This window comes from Zophobas morio, unplaced genomic scaffold, assembly GCF_036711695.1.
Source record: "Zophobas morio isolate AGI-343-1 ecotype UQ-CSIRO unplaced genomic scaffold, CSIRO_AGI_Zmor_V1 ptg000016l, whole genome shotgun sequence".
NCBI classification, from domain to species: Eukaryota; Metazoa; Arthropoda; class Insecta; order Coleoptera; family Tenebrionidae; genus Zophobas; species Zophobas morio.
In genome coordinates, this window is record NW_026972121.1 from 6,869,351 (window position 1) to 6,888,776 (window position 19,426).

At 30.9% G+C, this 19,426-nt stretch overlaps 2 protein-coding genes across 3 annotated transcripts in view; one reads left to right on the plus strand and one right to left on the minus strand.

Annotated features, from left to right (window-relative positions):
* The window catches only part of Sol1, a 272,924-nt gene extending 259,518 nt beyond the window's left edge, over window positions 1-13,406 (plus strand). For both annotated transcript variants that reach the window (XM_064056934.1, XM_064056935.1), the window contains 4 exons: window positions 11,043-11,233; window positions 11,464-11,671; window positions 11,721-11,971; window positions 12,465-13,406. In XM_064056934.1, the coding sequence (XP_063913004.1) occupies window positions 11,043-11,233; window positions 11,464-11,671; window positions 11,721-11,971; window positions 12,465-12,529 (715 nt within the window). In that variant the 3' untranslated portion in view covers window positions 12,530-13,406. The remainder of the gene's footprint in view (window positions 1-11,042; window positions 11,234-11,463; window positions 11,672-11,720; window positions 11,972-12,464) is intronic.
* A 133-nt stretch (window positions 13,407-13,539) lies between these two features.
* Window positions 13,540-14,294, minus strand: LOC135129689 (prefoldin subunit 5). Its single transcript, XM_064056936.1, has 4 exons — window positions 14,122-14,294; window positions 13,933-14,067; window positions 13,813-13,887; window positions 13,540-13,760 (listed from the first exon to the last, which is right to left on the minus strand). Exons 1-4 carry the CDS (start codon window positions 14,221-14,223, stop codon window positions 13,611-13,613), a joined length of 462 nt encoding a protein of 153 aa, XP_063913006.1. The 5' UTR covers window positions 14,224-14,294; the 3' UTR covers window positions 13,540-13,610.
* Window positions 14,295-19,426: the final 5,132 nt, after the last annotated feature.

Sequence of the window (19,426 nt, forward strand, 5' to 3'; positions counted from 1 at the left end):
CCAAAGATGTTCACTTTATCTTAAAAAGTTATAAAACAAAGGCACAAAGGACCCTCAAAGTTGATCAAAATTTTTCAAAAACGAAAGATAAAGAGCCCAAAGCCTTTTTTCATTTTTTTTCAAAAATAAAACTCCGGGAACCTTCGAGATTCTATGTTGTTTAAAAAAACACTCATCATCAGGGTTTCGATTCTTTCACTCTTTAAAAAAAAACACCAGGAGCATCCAAGATCTTTTCAAAATCTTTCAAACACTGAGGACCCCAAGATTCGTCTTCCTGCATCTTCAAACTAAAGACACAGGAGATCCTCAAAGTTGTTCCGAATTTTTCAAAAACAAAAGAGAAGAAGCCGAAAGACTTTTTTTCAAATCTTCTTAAAAATAAAACTCTAGAAACCTCCAAGATTCTTTCATTTTCATTCAAAAAAAGACACTAGAAGCCTTCAAGATTTTGTCAATTTGTTTCAAAAATGAAAAACCAGGAATTCCCAAAACTGTTCAAAAAAGATATTGTCGTCAAAAAATAGACACTACAAGCCCCAAGATTCTCTCTGTCTCTTAAAAAAAAACTCCAGAAGCCCCAAAAATTTTCTAAAATTTTTCAAAAATAAAAACCGAAGACTCCCAAGATTCTTTTACCTACGTCTTGAAAATAAAGACACAAGAGATCCTCAAAGTTGTTTCGAATTTTTCAAAAATAAAAGAGAAGCCAACAGACTTTTTTTTCAAATCGTCTTAAAAATAAAACTCCAGGAACCTCCAAGATTCTGTCACTTTCTTTCAAAAAAAAGAAACACTAAAAGCTTTCAAGATCTTGTCAATTTTTTTCAAAAATAAAATACCAAGAATCCGAAAGACTGTTCAAAAAAACACTTTCGTCAAAAAATCGACACTACAAGCCCCAAGATTCTTCCAGTCTCTTAAAAAAAAAACTCCAAGAGCTCCAAAGATCTTCTAAATTTTTTCAAAGATAAACACTAGGGACCCCCAAGATTCTCTGTCTTTAAAATAAAAACACAAGAGATCCTTAAAGTTGTTTCGAATTTTTCAAAAACAAAAGAGAAGAAATCCAAAAACTTTTTTCAAATCTTCTCAAAAATAAAATTCCAGGAACCTCTAAGATTCTGTCACTTTCGTTCAAAAAAAAAGAAACATTAGAAGCCTTCAAGATCTTGTCAATTTTTTTCTAAAATGAAGCACCAGGAATCCCCAAAACTGTTCAAAAAAACACTTTCGTCAAAAAATCGACACTACAAGCCCCAAGATTCTTTCAGTCTCTTAAAAAAAAAATTCCAAGAGCTCCCAAGATATTCTAAAATTTTTCAAAGATAAACACTAGGGACCCTCAAGATTCTCTGGCTTTAAAATAAAAACACAACAGATCCTCAAAGTTGTTTCGAATTTTTCAAAACAAAAGAGAAGAAACCCAATGACTTTTTTCAATTTTTTTTCAAAAATAAAACTCCAGGAACCTCTAAGATTCTGTCACTTTCAATAAAAAAAAAGAAACACTAGAACCCTTCAAGATCTTGTCATTTTTTTTTTTAAAGACACAAGAGATCCTCAAATTTGTCTCAAATTTTTCAAAAACGAAAGAGAAGGAGCTCAAAGGCTTTTCTTCAAATTTTTTAAAAATAAAACTCCAGGAACTTTCAAGATTCTTTACTGTTGTTTAAGTAAAGACACTCGGTCCCCTCAAGATTCTTTCAGTTTAATTAAAGAAAAAGTCACTAGAAGCCCTCAAAATGTTTCCAAATTTAAAAAAAAATAAAACAATAGGAATCCCCAAGGCTCTTCTATGTTGTTTAAAAAAGACACTTGGGGTTCCCAAGATTCTTTCACCTTTCGTCAAAAAATAAACACTACAATCCCCGAATTTTTTTCAAACTCTTTAAAAAGTTACCAGGAGCGCCCAAGAACTATTCCAAATCTTTCAAACCTATAACACCAGGGACCTCCAAGATTCTTCAACGTTCTTTAAAATAAAGAGACAAAGGGGCTTCAAGATTGTTTCATTTTTTTTTTTAACAAAAGATAAGGACCCCAAAGATATTTTTCAATTTTTTTCAAAAATTAAACATCAAGATTCTTCTGAGTTGTTTAAAAAAACCATGAAGCTCCTCGAGATTTTTTCACTTTCATTAAAAAAAAAACCCATTAGAAACCTTCAAGATCTTGTCAATGAAGATCAAAAATAAAACGTCAAAAATCCACAAGATTCTTCTACGTTGTTCAAAAAAGACACTTTCGTCAAAAAAATAGACACTGCAAGCCCCAAAATTCTTTCAATCTCTTAAGAAAAACGCTAGTAGCTCCCAAGATCTTTTAAAATCTTTGAAATATAGAACACAGGGGACTCCCAAGATTCTTCTACCTACATCTTTAAAGTAAAGACACAAGAGATCCTCATAATTGTTTCAAATTTTTCAAAAACAAAAGTTTAAGCTTCTACGTTGTTTAAAAAGGACACTCGGGCCCCTCAAGATCTTGTCAAAGATAAAACACCAGGAATCTTCAAGATTCTTTTACGTTGTTTAGAAAACGATACTTGGGGTCTCCAAGATTCTTCCAACTTTCGTTAAAAAATAGACACTACAATCCCCAAGATTCTTTCAATCTCTTTAAAAAAAAACCTAGAGCCTCCAAGATCTTTTCAAAGTCTTTCATACATAAAAACAGAGGACTCTCAAATTTCTTCTACGTTATTTACAATAAAGTTCCAAAGGTACCTCAAGTTTGTTTCAAATTTTTCAAAAACAAAAAAGGAGTCCAAAGACTTTTTTCATTTTTTTTCAAAAATAAAACTCCAGGAACCTCCAGGAATCTGCTATGTTGTTTAAGAAAAGACACACGGCCCCTCAAAATTCCTTCAGTTTCATTAAAAAAAGACTCTAGACGCTCTCAAGCTCGTTTCAATTTTTTTTTTTAAATGGAACATCAAAAATCCCCAAGACTTTTTTACGTTGTTTAAAAAAAACTTTCGGATTTTCCAAGATTACTTCACCCTTCGTCAAAAAATAGACACTAGAGGAATCAAAATTCTTTCAATTTGTTAAAAAAATACCAAGTGCTCCTAAAATCTTTTCAAAATCTTTCAAACATAAAACACCGGGGACATCCAAGATTCTGCTACGTTCTTTATAGTAAAGATACAACGGTTCCTCAAGATTGTTTAAAATTTTTTTAAAAATACGAGATCTTTCAAAAATTGTCAAAGATAAAACACCAGAAATCCTTAAGATTCTTTTATGATATTTAAAAAAAGACACTTGGGGTTTCCAAGATTCTTTCACCTTTCGTCAAAAAGTACACACTCTTTCAATCTCTTTAAAAAAACACCTAGAGCCCCCAAGATCTTTTCAAAATTTTTCAAACATGAAATACCGAGGACTCTCAAGATTCTTCTATGTTCTTTACAATAAAGACACAAGAGTATCTCAAGATTGTTTCAAATTTTTCAAAAACCAAAAATGGGCCGAAAGACTTTTTTTTAATTTTTTGAGAAGTAAAACTCCAGGAATCTCCAAGATTCTTCACTGTTGTTTAAAACAAGTTACTAGAACCCCTCAAGATCTTTTCAAATTTTTTCAAAAATAAAACATCGAACATTCCCAATAAAGAAGAAACTCGAGATTAGCAAAATTCTTTCAACTTTCAACAGAAAATGAACACCACAGGGTCCAAGATTCTTTAAATATTTCTAAGAAAAAAAAATATCAACAGCCCTCAGGATCTTTTCAAAATCTTTCATACAGAAAACGCCGGGGGCTCCCAAGATTCTTCTACGCTCTTTACAATAAAGACACAAGAGACCCTCAAGATTGTTTCAAAGCGTTCAAAAACAAAAGACAAGGACTCTAAAGACTCTTTTTTCAAAACTAAATTCAGATCCCTCAAGATTCTTTCACCTTCACTTAAAAAAGAACACTGGACGCCCCCAAGAACTTTTACAATTTGTTCAAAAATAAAATACCAGGAATCCCCAAGATGTTGTTTAAAAAAAGATACTCGGGGTTACCACGATTTTTTCAGTCAATTAAAAAAACACTAGGGGCCTCCAAGATATTTTCAAAATCTCTCTCACAAAACAACCGGGAACAACCCCAAGATTCTTCTACGCTTTTTGCAATAGCGACAAAAAAGATTGGTTCAAATTCTTTCAAAAGTTAAATATCAAGGATCACACAATTTTTCACATTTCTTAAAAAAACGGTAGGATTTATTTTTTCCGATTATTTCAAAAATAAAACTCCAGGAATCTCCAAGACTGGTCTACGTTTTTTTTTTTTTTAAAGACATCGAATTTCCAAAGATGTTCGCTTTTTCTTAAAAAGTTATAAGACACAAAGGATCCTCAAAGTTGTTCCAAAGACATTTTTCAATTTTTTTTTTTCAAAAATAAAACTCCAGAACCCCCAAGATTCTGTCACTTTCATTAAAAAAAAAAGAAACAGTAAAAGCCTTCAAAATCTTGTCAATTTTTTTCAAAAATAAAACACCAGGAATCCCCAAGACTGTTCAAAAAGACACTTTCGTCAAAAAATAGACACTACAAGACCAAGATTCTTTCAATCTATTAAAAAAAGCTAGGAACCCCCAAAATCTTTTAAAATCTTTCAAATATAAAACACCGGTGACCTTCAAGATTCTTCTACATACGTCTTTAAAATAAAGACACAAGAGATCCTCAAATTTGTTTCAAATTTTTCAAAAACGAAAGAGAAGGGGCTCAAAGGTTTTTTTTCAAATCTTTTTAAAAATAAAACTCCAGGAACTTCCAAGATTCTTTACTGTTGTTTAAGTAAAGACACTCGGTTCCCTCAAGATTCTTTCAGCTTAATTAAAGAAAAAGTCACTAGAAGCCCACAAAATGTTTCCAAATTTAAAAAAAAAATAAAACAATAGGAATCCCCAAGGCTCTTCTATGTTGTTTAAAAAAGACACTTGGGGTTCCCAAGATTCTTTCACCTTTCGTCAAAAAATAAACACTACAATCCCCGATTTTTTTTCAATCTCTTTAAAAAAATACCAGCAGCGCCCAAGATCTTTTCAAAATCTTTCAAACATATAACACCAGGGACCTCCAAGATTCTTCAACGTTCTTTAAAATAAAGAGACAAAGGGGCTTCAAGATTGTTTAATTTTTTTTTTTTAACAAAAGATAAGGACCCCAAAGATATTTTTCAATTTTTTTCAAAAATAAAACTTCAAGATTCTTCTGAGTTGTTTAAAAAAACCATGAAGCTCCTCAAGATTCTTTCTCTTTCATTAAAAAAAAAACACATTAGAAACCTTCAAGATCTTGTCAATGAAGATCAAAAATAAAACGTCAAAAATCCACAAGATTCTTCTACGTTGTTCAAAAAAGACACTTTCGTCAAAAAAATAGACACTGCAAGCCCCAAAATTCTTTCAATCTCTTAAGAAAAACGCTAGGAGCTCCCAAGATCTTTTAAAATCTTTGAAATATAGAACACAGGGGACTCCCAAGATTCTTCTACCTACATCTTTAAAATAAAGATACAAGAGATCCTCATAATTGTTTCAAATTTTTCAAAAACAAAAGTTTAAGCTTCTACGTTGTTTAAAAAGGACACTCGGGCCCCTCAAGATCTTTTCAAAGATAAAACACCAGGAATCTTCAAGATTCTTCTACGTTGTTTAGAAGAAGACACTTGGAGTTTCCAAGATTCTTCAACCTTTCGTTAAAAAATAGACAATACAATCCCCAAGATTCTTTCAATCTCTTTAAAAAAACACCTACGGCCTCCAAAATCTTTGCAAAATCTTTCATACATAAAAACAGAAGACTCTCAAATTTCTTCTACGTTATTTACAATAAAGACACAAGGGTACCTCAAGTTTGTTTCAAATTTTTCAAAAAAAAAGGAGCCCAGACTTCTTTCAATTTTTTTCAAAAATATAATTCCAGGAACCTCCAAAATTCTGCTATGTTGTTAAGAAAAGACACACGACCCCTCAAAATTCCTTCAGTTTCATTAAAAAAAGACTCTAGAAGCTCTCAATCTTTTCATTTTTTTCAAAAATGGAACACCAGAAATCCCCAAGACTTTTTACGTTGTTTAAAAAAACTTTGGGATTTTGAAAGATTACTTCATCCTTCGTCAAAAACTAGACACTACAAGAGTCAAAATTCTTTCAATTTGTTAAAAAAATACCAAGTGCTCCTAAAATCTTTTTAAAATCTTTCAAACATAAAACACCGGGGACTTCCAAGATGCTACTACGTTCTTTATAATAAAGATACAAGGTTTCCTCAAGACTGTTTAAAATTTTTAAAAAAATACGAGAAGGAGCCTAAAGATTGTTTCTCAAGTTTTTCAAAAATAAAATTTTAGGCATCTATATGTTGTTTAAAAAAGACACTCGGTCCTCTCAAAATTCCTTCAGTTTAATTACGGAAAAAGTCGCTAGAAGTCCTTAAGATCTTTCAAATATTTTCAAAGACATCCCTAAGATTCTTCTACGGTGTTTAAAAAAAGACACTTGGGGTTTCCAAGATTCTTTCACCTTTCGTCAAAAAGCAAACACTATAATCCCTAGATTCTTTCAATATCTTTAAAAAAACATCTAGGGCTCCCAAGATCTTTTCAAAATTTTTCAAACATAAAATACCGATGACAATCAAAATTCTTCTACGTTCTTTACAATACAGACACAAGGGTACTTCAAAATTGTTTCAAATTATTCAAAAACAAGAAAGGAGCCCAAAGACTTCAAAAATAAAACACCTAAAATCTTCTACATTGTTTAAAAAAAAAACATTCGGCTTTCCCAAGACTCCTTCACTCTTCGTCAAAAAATATACACTACAAGGGCCAAATTTTTTTCAATCTTTTAAAAAACACCAAGGGTCCCCAAAATCTTTCAAATATAAATCACTGGGGACCACCAAGATTCTTCTACGTTTTTTACAATAAAGACACAAGGGACCTTCAAGATTGTTTCAAATTTTTCAAAAACAAAAGTTTAAGCATCTACAAGATTCTTCAACGTTGTTTAAAAAGGACCCTCGAGTCCCTCAAGATCTTTTCAAATATTTTCAAAGATAAAACACCAGGAATCTTCAAGATTCTTTTACGTTGTTTAGAAGAAGACACTTGGAGTTTCCAAGATTCTTCAACCTTTCGTTAAAAAATAGACACTACAATCCCCAAGATTCTTTTAATCTCTTTAAAAAAACACCTAGGACCTCCAAGATCTTTTCACTTTCTTTCAAAAATGCAACATCAGAAATCCCCAAGACTTGTTTACGTTGTTTAAAAAAAACTTTCGGATTTCCCAAGATTACTGCACCCTTCGTCAAAAAATAGACACTACAAGAATCAAAATTCTTTCAATTTCTTAAAAAAATACCAAGTGCTCCCAAAATCTTTTCAAAATCTTTCAAACATAACACAGGGGACTTCCAAGATTCTACTACGTTCTTTATAGTAAAGATACAAGGGTTCCTCAAGAATGTTTAAAATTTTTTTTTTAATACGAGATCTTTCAAATATTTTCAAAGATAAAACACCAGAAATCCCTAAGATTCTTCTACGGTGTTTAAAAAAGACACTTGGGGTTTCCAAAATTCTTTTACCTTTCGTCAAAAAGTACACATTATAATCCCTAGATTCTTTCAATCTCTTTAAAAAACACCTAGGGCCCCCAAGATCTTTTCAAAATTTTTCAAACATAAAATACCGAGGACTCCCAAAATTCTTCTATGTTCTTTACAATAAAGACACAAAAGTATCTCAAGATTGTTTCAAATTTTTCAAAAACAAAAAATGAGCCGAAAGACTTTTTTTTATTTTTTGAAAAGTAAAACTCCAGGAAATTCCAAGATTCTTCCACTTTCATTAAAAAAAAAGAAACACTAGAAGTCTTCAAGATCTTGTCATTTTTTTTCAAAAATGAAACACCAAGAATCCCCAACACTGTTCCAAAAAAAATACTTTCAATCTCTTAAAAAAAACTCGAAGAGTTCCCAAGATCTTCTAAAATTTTTCAAAGATAAACACTAGAGACAGACTTTTTTCAAATCTTCTTAAAAATAAAACTCCCGGAACCTCCAAGATTCTGTCACTTTCATTCAAAAAAAGAAACACTAGAAGCCTTCAAAATCTTTAAAAAAATACCAGGAGCGCCCAAGATCTTTTCAAAAGCTTTCAAACATATAACACCTGGAACCTCCAAGATTCTTCTATGTTCTTTAAAATAAAGACACAAAGAGGGTTCAAGATTGTTTCATTTTTTTTTTTTAACAAAAGATAAGGACCCCAAAGATCTTTTTCATTTTTTTTCAAAAATAAAACTCCAGGAACCTTCAAGATTCTTCAGTGTTGTTTAAAAAAAAAACATCTAGCTCCTCAAGATTCTTTCACCTTCATTAAAAAAAAAAACACATTAGAAACCTTCAAGATCTTGTCAATGAAGATCAAAAATAAAACGTCAAGAATCCACAAGACTCTTCTACGTTGTGCAAAAAAGACACTTTCATCAAAAAATAGACACTGGAAGGCCCTAAATTCTTTCAATCTCTTAAAAAAAGCGCTAGGAGAAATATAGAACACCGGGGACCCCCAAGATTCTTCTACCTACATTTTTAAAATAAAAACATAAGAGATCCTTATAGTTGTTTCAAATTTTTCAAAAACAAAAGAGAAGCAGCTCAAAGACTTCTTTCCAAATCTTTTTAAAAATAAAACTCCAGGAGCCTCCAAGATTCTTCTAGGTTGTTTAAAAAAAGACACACGGTCCCCTCAAGATTCTTTCAGTTTAATCAAAGAAGAAGTCACCAGAACCTTCAAGATCCCTTTGGGTTTTCAAGGCTCTTCCACCTTTCGTTAAAAAATAAACACTACAATCCCCAAGATTCTTTCAATCTCTTTAAAAAAAACACCTAAAGCCTCCCAGATCTTTTCAAAATCTTTCATACATAAAAACAGAGGACTCTCAAATTTCTTCTACGTTATTTACAATAAAGGCACAAGGGTACCTCAAGTTTGTTTAAAATTTTTCAAAAACAAAAAAGGAGCCCAAAGACTTTTTTTTTGAAAAACAAAACTCCAAGAACCTCCAAGATTCTGCTATGTTGTTTAAGAAAATACACACGGCGCCTCAAAACTCCTTCAGTTTCATTAAAAAAGGACTCTAGAAGCTCTCAAGATCTTTTCATTTTTTTTTTTTTTTTTTCAAAAATGGAACATCAGAAATCCCCAAGACTTTTTTACGTTGTTTAAAAAAACTTTCGGATTTCCCAAGATTACTTCACCTTTTGTCAAAAACACTACAAAGACACTACAAGAATCAAAATTCTTTCAACTTGTTAAAAAAATACCAAGTGCTCCCAAAATCTTTTCAAAATCTTTCAAAGATAAAACACCGGAGACTTCCAAAATTCTACTACGTTCTTTATAGCAAAGATACAAGGGTTCCTCAAGATTGTTTAAAATTAAAAAAAAAAATACGAGAAGGAGCTTAAAGATTTTTTCTCAAGTTTTTCAAAAATAAAACTTTAGGCATCTATATGTTGTTTAAAAAAGACACTCGGTCCTCTCAAAATTCTTTCAGTTTAATGAAAGAAAAAATCACTAGAAGTCCTTAAGATCTTTCAAATATTTTCAAAGAAATCCCTAAGATTCTTTTACCTTTCCTCAAAAAGTACACACTATAATCCCTAGATTCTTTGGATCTCTTTAAAAAACCACCTAGGGCCCCCAAGATGTTTTCAAAATTTTTCAAACATGAAATACCGAGGACTCTCAAGATTCTTCTATGTTCTTTACAATAAAGACACAAGAGTATCTCAAGATTGTTTCAAATTTTTCAAAAACAAAAAATGAGCCGACTTTTTTTAAATTTTTTGAAAAGTAAAACTCCAGGAATCTCCAAGATTCTTCACTGTTGTTTAAAACAAGTTACTAGAACGCCTCAAGATCTTTTCAAATTTTTTCAAAAATAAAACATCGAACATTCCCAATAAAGAAGAAACTCGAGATTAGCAAAATTCTTTCAACTTTCAACAGAAAATGAACACCACAGGGCCCAAGAATCTTTCAATATTTTTAAGAAAAAAACAAATCAACAGCCCTCAGGATCTTTTCAAACTCTTTCAAACTAAGCGTTCAAAAACAAAGGAGAAGGACTCTAAAGACTTTTTTCAAAACTAAAACTCAGACCCCCCAAGATTCTTTCACCTTCACTCAAAAAAGAACACTGGACGCCCCCAAGAACTTTTAAAATTTTGTTCAAATATAGAACACCAGGAATCCCCAAGATGTTGTTTAAAAAAAGACACTCGGGGTTACCACGATTTTTTCAATCAATTAAAAAAACACTAGGGGCCTCCAAGATATTTTCAAAATCTTTCTACAATAGAGACAAAAAGGAGCCTGAAGATTGGTTCAAATTTTTCACAAATAAAAGAAAAGGGCCCCAAAGACTTTTTTTTTAATGTATTCAAAAATAAAACACGAGGAACCTGAAAAATTTTGTTGTATTGTTTCATCTTCATTCCAAAAAAACACTAAATGTCCCCGAGATCTTTTCAAATTTTTTCATAAGTAAAACCAGAAATCTCGAAAACTATTCTACGTTTTTTTAAAAATGATGCTGTATGTTCCTAAGATTGTTTCACGTTTCATCAAAAAATAGACATTAAAGTCCCCAAAATTCTTCCAATCTCTAAAAAAAACACCAAATTCTCCCAATATCTTTTCAAAATCTTTCAAACATAAAACACTGGGAAGCCCCAATAATAAAATAAAGATACAAGGGACCCTCAAGATCTTTTCAAATTTTTCAAAAATGAAACACTAGACGCTTCTACATTCTTTAAAAAGAGACCTAACCTGACCTGACTTGACCTGACCTGACCGTACCCAAACAGCGGCAATTTCAACTGATGTTACCAAGAAATATGTCCTGGTTTAGCATCATCGGCGTACCACCGTGATCCCGAAGGTCAAGTCAGAAACACCTCTACGTTTTACAGTACTAAATACTAAATGATTTCTTCGCTTTCTTTGTTCCAGATGCACCGGCCACGACTCCCTCATGGCCTTTGTCCACATAGAAGGTAGAATGGAAAAAATCGACAGTTTCTGCGGCAACACGTTGCCCAAACCTGTCATGTCCAACGGTCCAAGGCTTAGGTTAGAATTTCAAAGTCTTTTCGCGTCGAGATACTCGAGAGGCTTCAAAGCGACGTACAGCTTTATAGAAAGTAAGTATTCATCCACAGGAATGACAATCGTTCCGTACTAAAAGCGCCATAATTAAACGTCACTCCGCAGACTGAAACACGTTACGCCGCTATGTAAAATGTATGAATTCCCCGACAACTCAACACTGCTGCTTTCCGACGAAAATTATTCCTGCATTTCCCAAGACGCTATTACATTACATTCTCCATGCTTCTTGTTTGCGTGAATAACAGATACGTGTTTTTTGCAGATTTTGGTATTAGAACCGGTACGCAGCTACCGGAATATCCATGTGCCTTTGTATTTAATAGTAACGAATCTAGAACTGGATTTTTCTACAGCCCCAATTACCCAGGTCTTTACCCCAGAGACACGGAGTGTCACTACTTCTTTCACGGAAACCTCAAAGAAAAAGTCCGGCTGCATTTCAACTACTTCGACGTCGAAGGCGTCTTGCCGTAAGTCCGTCTCGAACTGTGTCCGGTGTATACTTAACTCTTTCTGCAGGTGTGAGGCGATCTCGGCGAGCGATTACGTAGAGTTCTCCAACTTCATGACACGTGATAGGAAGTATTCCAGGCATTGTGGCCAACTTAAAGAGTTCGATGTAGCGTCAGACAGAAAGTTTTTCCGGGTTACCTTCAGGTCGAACGATCGCTTGGACGGGACAGGGTTTAATGCGACGTACCAATTCCTGGACGAAGTGGAAAGTTATACTGCCAAAACTGACAAGAAAAGTGGAAGCTGTAGAATTAATGGTAAAACTGAAATTAATATAGTGAGGCGGCACACCATCTTGAAACTATGTGTAGTGAGAAATTGCGTTTCTCGTTTTGTAAAACACAATTAATTAACCGAACTCCGGCATGCAATAATCGGAACAACGGGAAAAAGTTTGCGAACTTGAAGCAAACAGTATTAAAACTTTGACGACACATAAACAAGGAATTCGCTCTTTTATTAGTTTAGTTTCTAAAGGCTCGGGTTAAGTTTCGAACTCAAATATATATAATTAAGCGAAAAATATATTTGCTGCCAGTTTATATCTTTCGGGGTTCGAATATAATATTCCATTTTCCAAAATTAATTTTACGGATCGGTGTGTTAATATGTATTTTGAATAATATACGCATAATTAACTTTTATGTCTCTAGGGTGTTTATGGAATATCGATTTTACACAAATTAAACAAATCTTTTAAAGCAACATTATTTTATATAAAAACGTGTAATAATGGTGTTTTTTTTTCAGGGATGTCAGCGGTGTACGTGTTGGTGTTAATATTCCTCGTCACATCATTTAAATCATCATCATAAAATGTCAGATACAATAAACATTTTTAAAGCAATACAATTTTAGAACAAATTTTACAAAATTGTAAAATTTAAAATCTTTTAACAAATTTGTATTTTAAAATCCAAGGCTGTATAAAACAATGTACCTAATAAGAATCACGTAATATATTGTAACTTATTTTTTACCGTTGAGTTACCACATTTTTGATTCTAAAACAATAATTTAATAGGAAATTTTAAAAATTGTAGGATAATTCATGTTTCGTTGTTATTAAAATTCAACGAAGTACTTGAAAACCATACGAATATGTGTCAGAACAGCTGCAGTTTATTTACGTCACTAGTGGAATAAAAGCTTTCTTACCGTACGGGTGCGCATTACGCACTTGATCTTTTTATTTACCTTACGCTGTCCTGACATATTTTCTTTGCTTTGGCGGCCATAAACAACACAACTAAATAAAAATGTTTTAATAAGCGAAACAGTTTGAAAATGTATACAATTGTCGCTACGACAATAAAATTTTATTTATCAATACACTTAGCATAAAATGTTTGCATGTCGTTATGTCCATCAAACAACAAAAATAAGTGGAACAACAATACCAAACACCCGACAAATATTTAATTGTTTCAAAACGTTACACCTTAAAACGAAAATCAGTTCACTGATCGAGGCGCATAATTTATAACCTAAAAAAACCGTAAAAGTGAGTGCATTGTTGTTCCATTTTAATCACATATCTCTGTAAGGCTCATTTATTTAACACCAATGAAAAATAAAACCAGACATTTTTAATAGCCAACTGTGAATAAATGAGCCCCTTTTCGTTACGGTAGTGGATACATACATGTCTACTATCACTAAAAATAGATCATCTTTGTAACCTAGTTTTGTTTTACCTCATTCTTAAATTTGGTTAATAAAGTTAGAAACCAAAATTTGCGTTATTTCCATTTTTTTCAACTTTATATTGTAGACTGTGAAAAGGACCCATTGTACATAAAAAAATAGTGTGCACAATAAAGCATTTGTTATAAAGGAGTTTAATTTTTTCATAAATAGCGAACTACAAGATACCTAACTAAAAATTCGACACATTTAGCTCTGTTGCTGCAACTTCATTTCAATAATTTCAACAATAGCGTCCCTAATTTTGCTCTTTTCTAACCCCAGGAACTGGATTTTCTCCATCTGCTCCGTCACGAATTGAATTTTGCGCTTAAAATAATCTTTGGCGGCGTCCATATCCTACAATTATTGTTAAAAAAAAATAACAATCAATATTTTCAAATTAACCAACCTTCTCTGCATAGTACCTCGTACCGATATCAATGAGAACGTTATTCGTGTCGTACAGTTTTCCAGGTACATACATCTACAAAACTCTCGTCAGGAAAATTCCAAATGGGCGACTACTCACCGAGCCTGTTAGGGGCACCAAAATTTCCTTGCCTTCGCTATTTGTGGTAATTTTCTCCAAAGCCTCCCCTGAATTTTGAAATTTCGTTTGCGCCATTTTTAGAGAGGTGAGGGATTCTTGGAATAAAGACAACTCCTGAAGTTATAACAAAATTAAAAATCATGTGCGGGTTTGAGGTTAGGTTCTCACTTGATCCAATTGTTGTTTTAGGGTGGATAATTGTTGTATGTTTAGGGTGGTTAGGTCCACTTGTTTCATGTTTGGTTGCTCTGTGGCTGATATTTGGGCCATTTTAGCACTTTTTTCAGATCTTTATAAAAACTTTAATGAAAGCGACAACAGTCATCTGTCACTTTTGACCATGGGAGGCAGTGTTGCAACTTAAAAAAGTTTAGTTCGTTATCAAAAAGTTTTAGTGAGATTCGATGGTCACTAAAGAAAAGGCGGGAAACGTTAATAGGTGACAGATCTCGATTTTGCAGTAATTATAAATTCTGATAACTAGCGGAAGATTATCTACAATTTGACACCAATTTTCGTCGATTGAACCAATTTTACCCACTCTTTCAAATTCAATTTAACATAGGACATTAGGAATCTCCAAGATTCTATCAAGTTCCTTCTAGAAAAACGGGTTGTCCAATATTATTTCAAATTCTATCTAATAAAACATTGGAACTATCAGGGTTCTTTCAAATTCTCACTAAACCAGAACACTGGAAGTCACTACGATTACAATAAAGAACCCTAAGATTCTCTCAATCTTTTTTTAAAAAAATACTAGGGTCTCCAAGATTCTTTCAAATAAATTGTTCAAACATACTATGGGATTACAGATTCTTTCGTATTCTAAAAAAATACTAGGGGATCCAAGATTCTTTCAACTTTTTTATACAATAAACAGCAGTAGCTCTCAGCCTCCCCCCACTAATGCAATGACGTCACTTCAAAATTGTACATAGTAAATGGGTTTTAAATTGTATAAAATAACATAGTCCTACGCATGTAGTTTATGATTCCGAATTGAGTTTTACCCGAAACGTCCCGATTAAAAAAAATCAAAATTATGAAACAATATTTTGCAATTTAATTTAGAATCTGCAAAACCGAATACTTTGAAATCTTGCAGATGATTTACAGTTATGATAAGCACGATAAATTTTTATTCAAAATATATTTACTTGTCCCCCCCAAAAAATTGATGACGCCACCTCAAAAGTTTGCCGAATAAATCCTATCTAAAATGTACAAAATATGATGAGTTTGTACTTGTGATTTATCATTCCATTCATATTTTTTGGTTGTGCAGATACAGGGTGACTCAAAAAAATTAACGAACGCGTGAATTTATTTTATTGATTTAAGCAGGAACTACAAAACCGAATGCTTTGAAATCTTGCTCGATGTTTCGATTTTTTAATTGTTCAGTTGATGAAATTTTCGATTTTTCGATTTTTCAGTCTCTCGGTTTTCCGATTTTTCGAGTTTTCGGTTTTTTGATGTTTCGATTTTTGAATTTCTCGATTTTTCAATTTTTCTTCATTTCAGTTTCGACATTTTTTAGTTTCTCGATTCTTCATTTTTTCGATTTGTCAATTTTCCGATTTTTCAATTTTTGTGATTTTTTAAATTTTGATTTTTCAACTTTTCGATTTTTTGATTTTTCAATTTTTCAGTGTTTCAGTTTTTTCATTTTTTCAATAATTCGATTCTTCATTTTTTCGAACTTTCTACTTTTTGATTTTTCGATATGCTGATTTTTTACTTTTTCGATTTTTATATTTTGGATTTTTCAGTTTTTTCGATTTTGAAATTTTAGATATTTCAATTTTTCCACTTTTTGATGTTTCGATTCTCGCTTTTCAATTCTTCGATACGTCGATTTTTTAGTTTTTTAAATTTTTGATTTTTTGATTTTTCAGTTATTCGATTTTTCAATTTTTGTGATTTTTTAAATTTTTCCACTTTTCGATTTCTTGATTTTTCAATTTTTCAGTGTTTCAGTTTTGTCATTTTTCAGTAATTCGATTCTTCAATTTTTCGATCTTTCTACTTTTTGATTTTTCGATATCCTGATTTTTTACTTTTTCGATTTTTATATTTTGGATTTTTCAGTTTTTTCGATTTTGGAGTTTTAGATATTTCAATTCTTCCACTTTTTGATGTTTTCTGGATCTTCTGATGTTTCAACTTTGGAATTTTTCAATTTCTCGATTTTTCATTAAATATTTGCTATTTTTTTAAATTTTGGATTTTAGATTTCGATGTTTCAACTTTTTTATTTTTCAATTTTTCTTCATTTCAGTTTTGTAATTTTTCAGTTTCTCAATTTTTAATTTTTTCGATTTGTCAATTTTCCGATTCTTCAATTTCTGCGATTTTTTAAATTTTGGTTTTTCAACTTTCCGATTTCTCAATTTTTCAACTTTTCAATATTTCAGTTTTGTCATTTTTCAATAACTTGACTCTTCAATTTTTCGATTTTTAAATTTTAGATTTTTCAATTTTTCGACTTTTTGATGTTTCGATTCTCGATTTTTAATTTTTCGATACGCCGATTTTTCAATTTTCGGTTTTTTGACTTTTCAGTTTTTCGATTTTTCAATTTTTCGAATTTTTAAATTTTAGATTTTTCAGTTTTTTGATGTTTCGATTTTTCGACTTCTTGGTTTCAGATTTTTCGATTTTTCAATTTTCCAATATTAATTTTTTTTCTGATTTTTCATTTTTGTTTTTAAATTTTTAAATTTTCCAATTTTATATTTCTCGTTTTATTGAGATTTTGACATTTCGATGTTCTGATTGATCAATTTCTCGATTTTTCAATTTTTCGAGATATCGATTTTTTTATTTTCAATTTTTCAATTTTTAACTTCTCGATTTCTCAATTTTCGTTTTTTCAACTTCTGAAATTTTCGATTTTTAGATTTCTGGATCCTGTTGTTTCAACTTTTTTATTTTTAAATTTTTCTTCATTTCAGTTTTGTAATTTTTCAGTTTCTCAATTTTTAATTTTTTCGATATGCCAATTTTCCGATTCTTCAATTTCTGCGATTTTTTAAATTTTGGTTTTTCAACTTTCCGGTTTCTCAATTTTTCAACTTTTCAATATTTCAGTTTTGTCATTTTTCAATAATTTGATTCTTCAATTTTTCGATTTTTAAATTTTAGGTTTTTCAATTTTTCGATTTTAAAATTTTAGATTTTTCAATTTTTCGACTTTTTGATGTTTCGATTCTCGATTTTCAATTTTTCAGTAAGTCGATTTTTCAATTTTCGATTTTTTGACTTTTCAGTTTTTCAATTTTTCTATTTTTCGAATTTTTAAATTTTAGATTTTTCAATTTTTCGACTTTTTGATGTTTCGATTCTCTTTTTTGATTCTTCAGAATTCGAAAAAAAAGTAAAGAAAACGAAAGATTTTGAAAAAATCTTAAATTCTCTGAGATTCTTTCACATTTTTTCGATACTCAGATTGTCTCAGAATTTTTCACCTTTCATGTCGTTTCAGATTCTTTCAAATTCTTCTATTTTCTTCTACATTCTTCTGAATTCTTCGAAACAGCTAATATCCATCTACCAAGATAAGAATAACAATAATGTTTCACTTTTTTTTTTAAGTACTAGAAAAAAAAGACATTTTGTTGGCCAGAAATGTGGTAAATTAGCACATTTCCCGGTTGCAGTTAGAAAATTCTGTTAGCCGTTTTATGTTATCTGTATTTAAATGCAAATTATGATTCTACTTCAAATTCATTACAATATTTAACCCGAAATATCGAAGAACTGAAAATCGAAAAAATGTAAAATTTAAAAATCTAATATTTAAAAACCGAATAACGAAAAATCGAGAAATCGAAACTCTCAAATTAAAAAAATCGGATAACTGAAAAATCGAAACATCGAAAAACTGAGAAATCGCAAAATCAAAAGATCAAGAAATCGTGGAAAAAAGTCGAACAATTGAGAAAACGACATAGGTCAAAATCGAAAAATCGAAAAGTTAAAAATTGAACAATTTATAAATTGAGAAATTGACAAAATATCGAAAAATCTAAATCTCGATAAATCGAGAAATCAAAAACCTCGAAAAATTGAAAAATTGAGAGATTTAAAGATCCAAAGAACGAGAAATCGAAAAGTGATGAAGTCGAAAAATCGAAAAATAGAGAAATCGACAAACAAAAAGTTAAAAGTTGAAAAAGTGCAAAATCTGAAAAATGTTTGAACATCACTTCAAAGTCATGCAAAATCGTTCAGATTCTTAAAGATTCTTCTAGATTTTTCGAGATTCCTCGAGATTCCCTCAGATTTCTCCAGGGAATGTAAGAGAATCTTGAAGAATCTAGCAAAATCTAAAAGAATCTAGAAAAATCTGGAAGAGTCTGCAAAAATCTGAAAGGATATATAAGGATTTGAAATAATCTAAACAGAACTGAAGAATCTTGAGGATTTCTGATGGTGTCTTTGGAAAAATCTGAAAAGTTCGAAGGAACCTGAAAAAATTCGAAAGAGACAATCAGAAAGCATCCAAAGAATTCTAGAAGAAAAGCCGTAAAGAAAATAAAAGATTATCAAAAAATCTTAAATTCTCTTCGATTTTTCAGTCTCTCGGTTTTCCGTTTTTCGAGTTTTCGGTTTTTCGATTTTCTAATTTTTCGAAGTTTCGATTTTTCACTTTTGCGATTTTTACATTTTTGGTATTTTTTAAATTTTGGGTTTTGGATTTTGATGTTTCTACTTTTCGATTTTTCAATTTTTCTTCATTTCAGTTTTGACATTTTTTTTAGTTTCCCGATTTTTCATTTTTTCGATTTGTCAATTTTCCGATTTTTCAATTTTTGTGATTTTTTAAATTTTGATTTTTCAACTTTTCGATTTCTTGATTTTTCAATTTTTCAGTGTTTCAGTTTGGTCATTTTTCAATAATTCGATTCTTCATTTTTTCGCTCTTTCTACTTTTTGATTTTTCGATATCCTGATTTTTAACTTTTTCGATTTTTATATTTTGGATTTTTCAGTTTTTTCGATTTTGAAGTCTTAGATATTTCAATTTTTCCACTTTTTCATGTTTCGATTCTCGATTTTCAATTCTTCGATACGTCGATTTTTTAGTTTCTTAAATTTTTGATTTTTTGATTTTTCAGTTATTGGATTTTTCAATTTTTTGAATTTTTAAATTTTAGATTTTTCATTATTTTAATGTTTCACGATTTTTCGACTTCAATTTTCCAATTAATTTTTTTTTATTTTTCATTTTTCTGTTTTTAAATTTTTCGATTTTTCAATGTCTTGATTTTTTTATTGTTCAATTCCTTGATTTTTCAATTATTCGATTTATAACATTATAAATGTAATAAAAATTATTATCGATTATTTTAAATTTTTCAATTTTTAACTTGTTGATTTCTGATTTTTCAATTTTCAAGTTTTCACATTTTCGAGATGTCGATTTTCTGGATCTTCTGATGTTTCCACTTTGGAATTTTTCAAT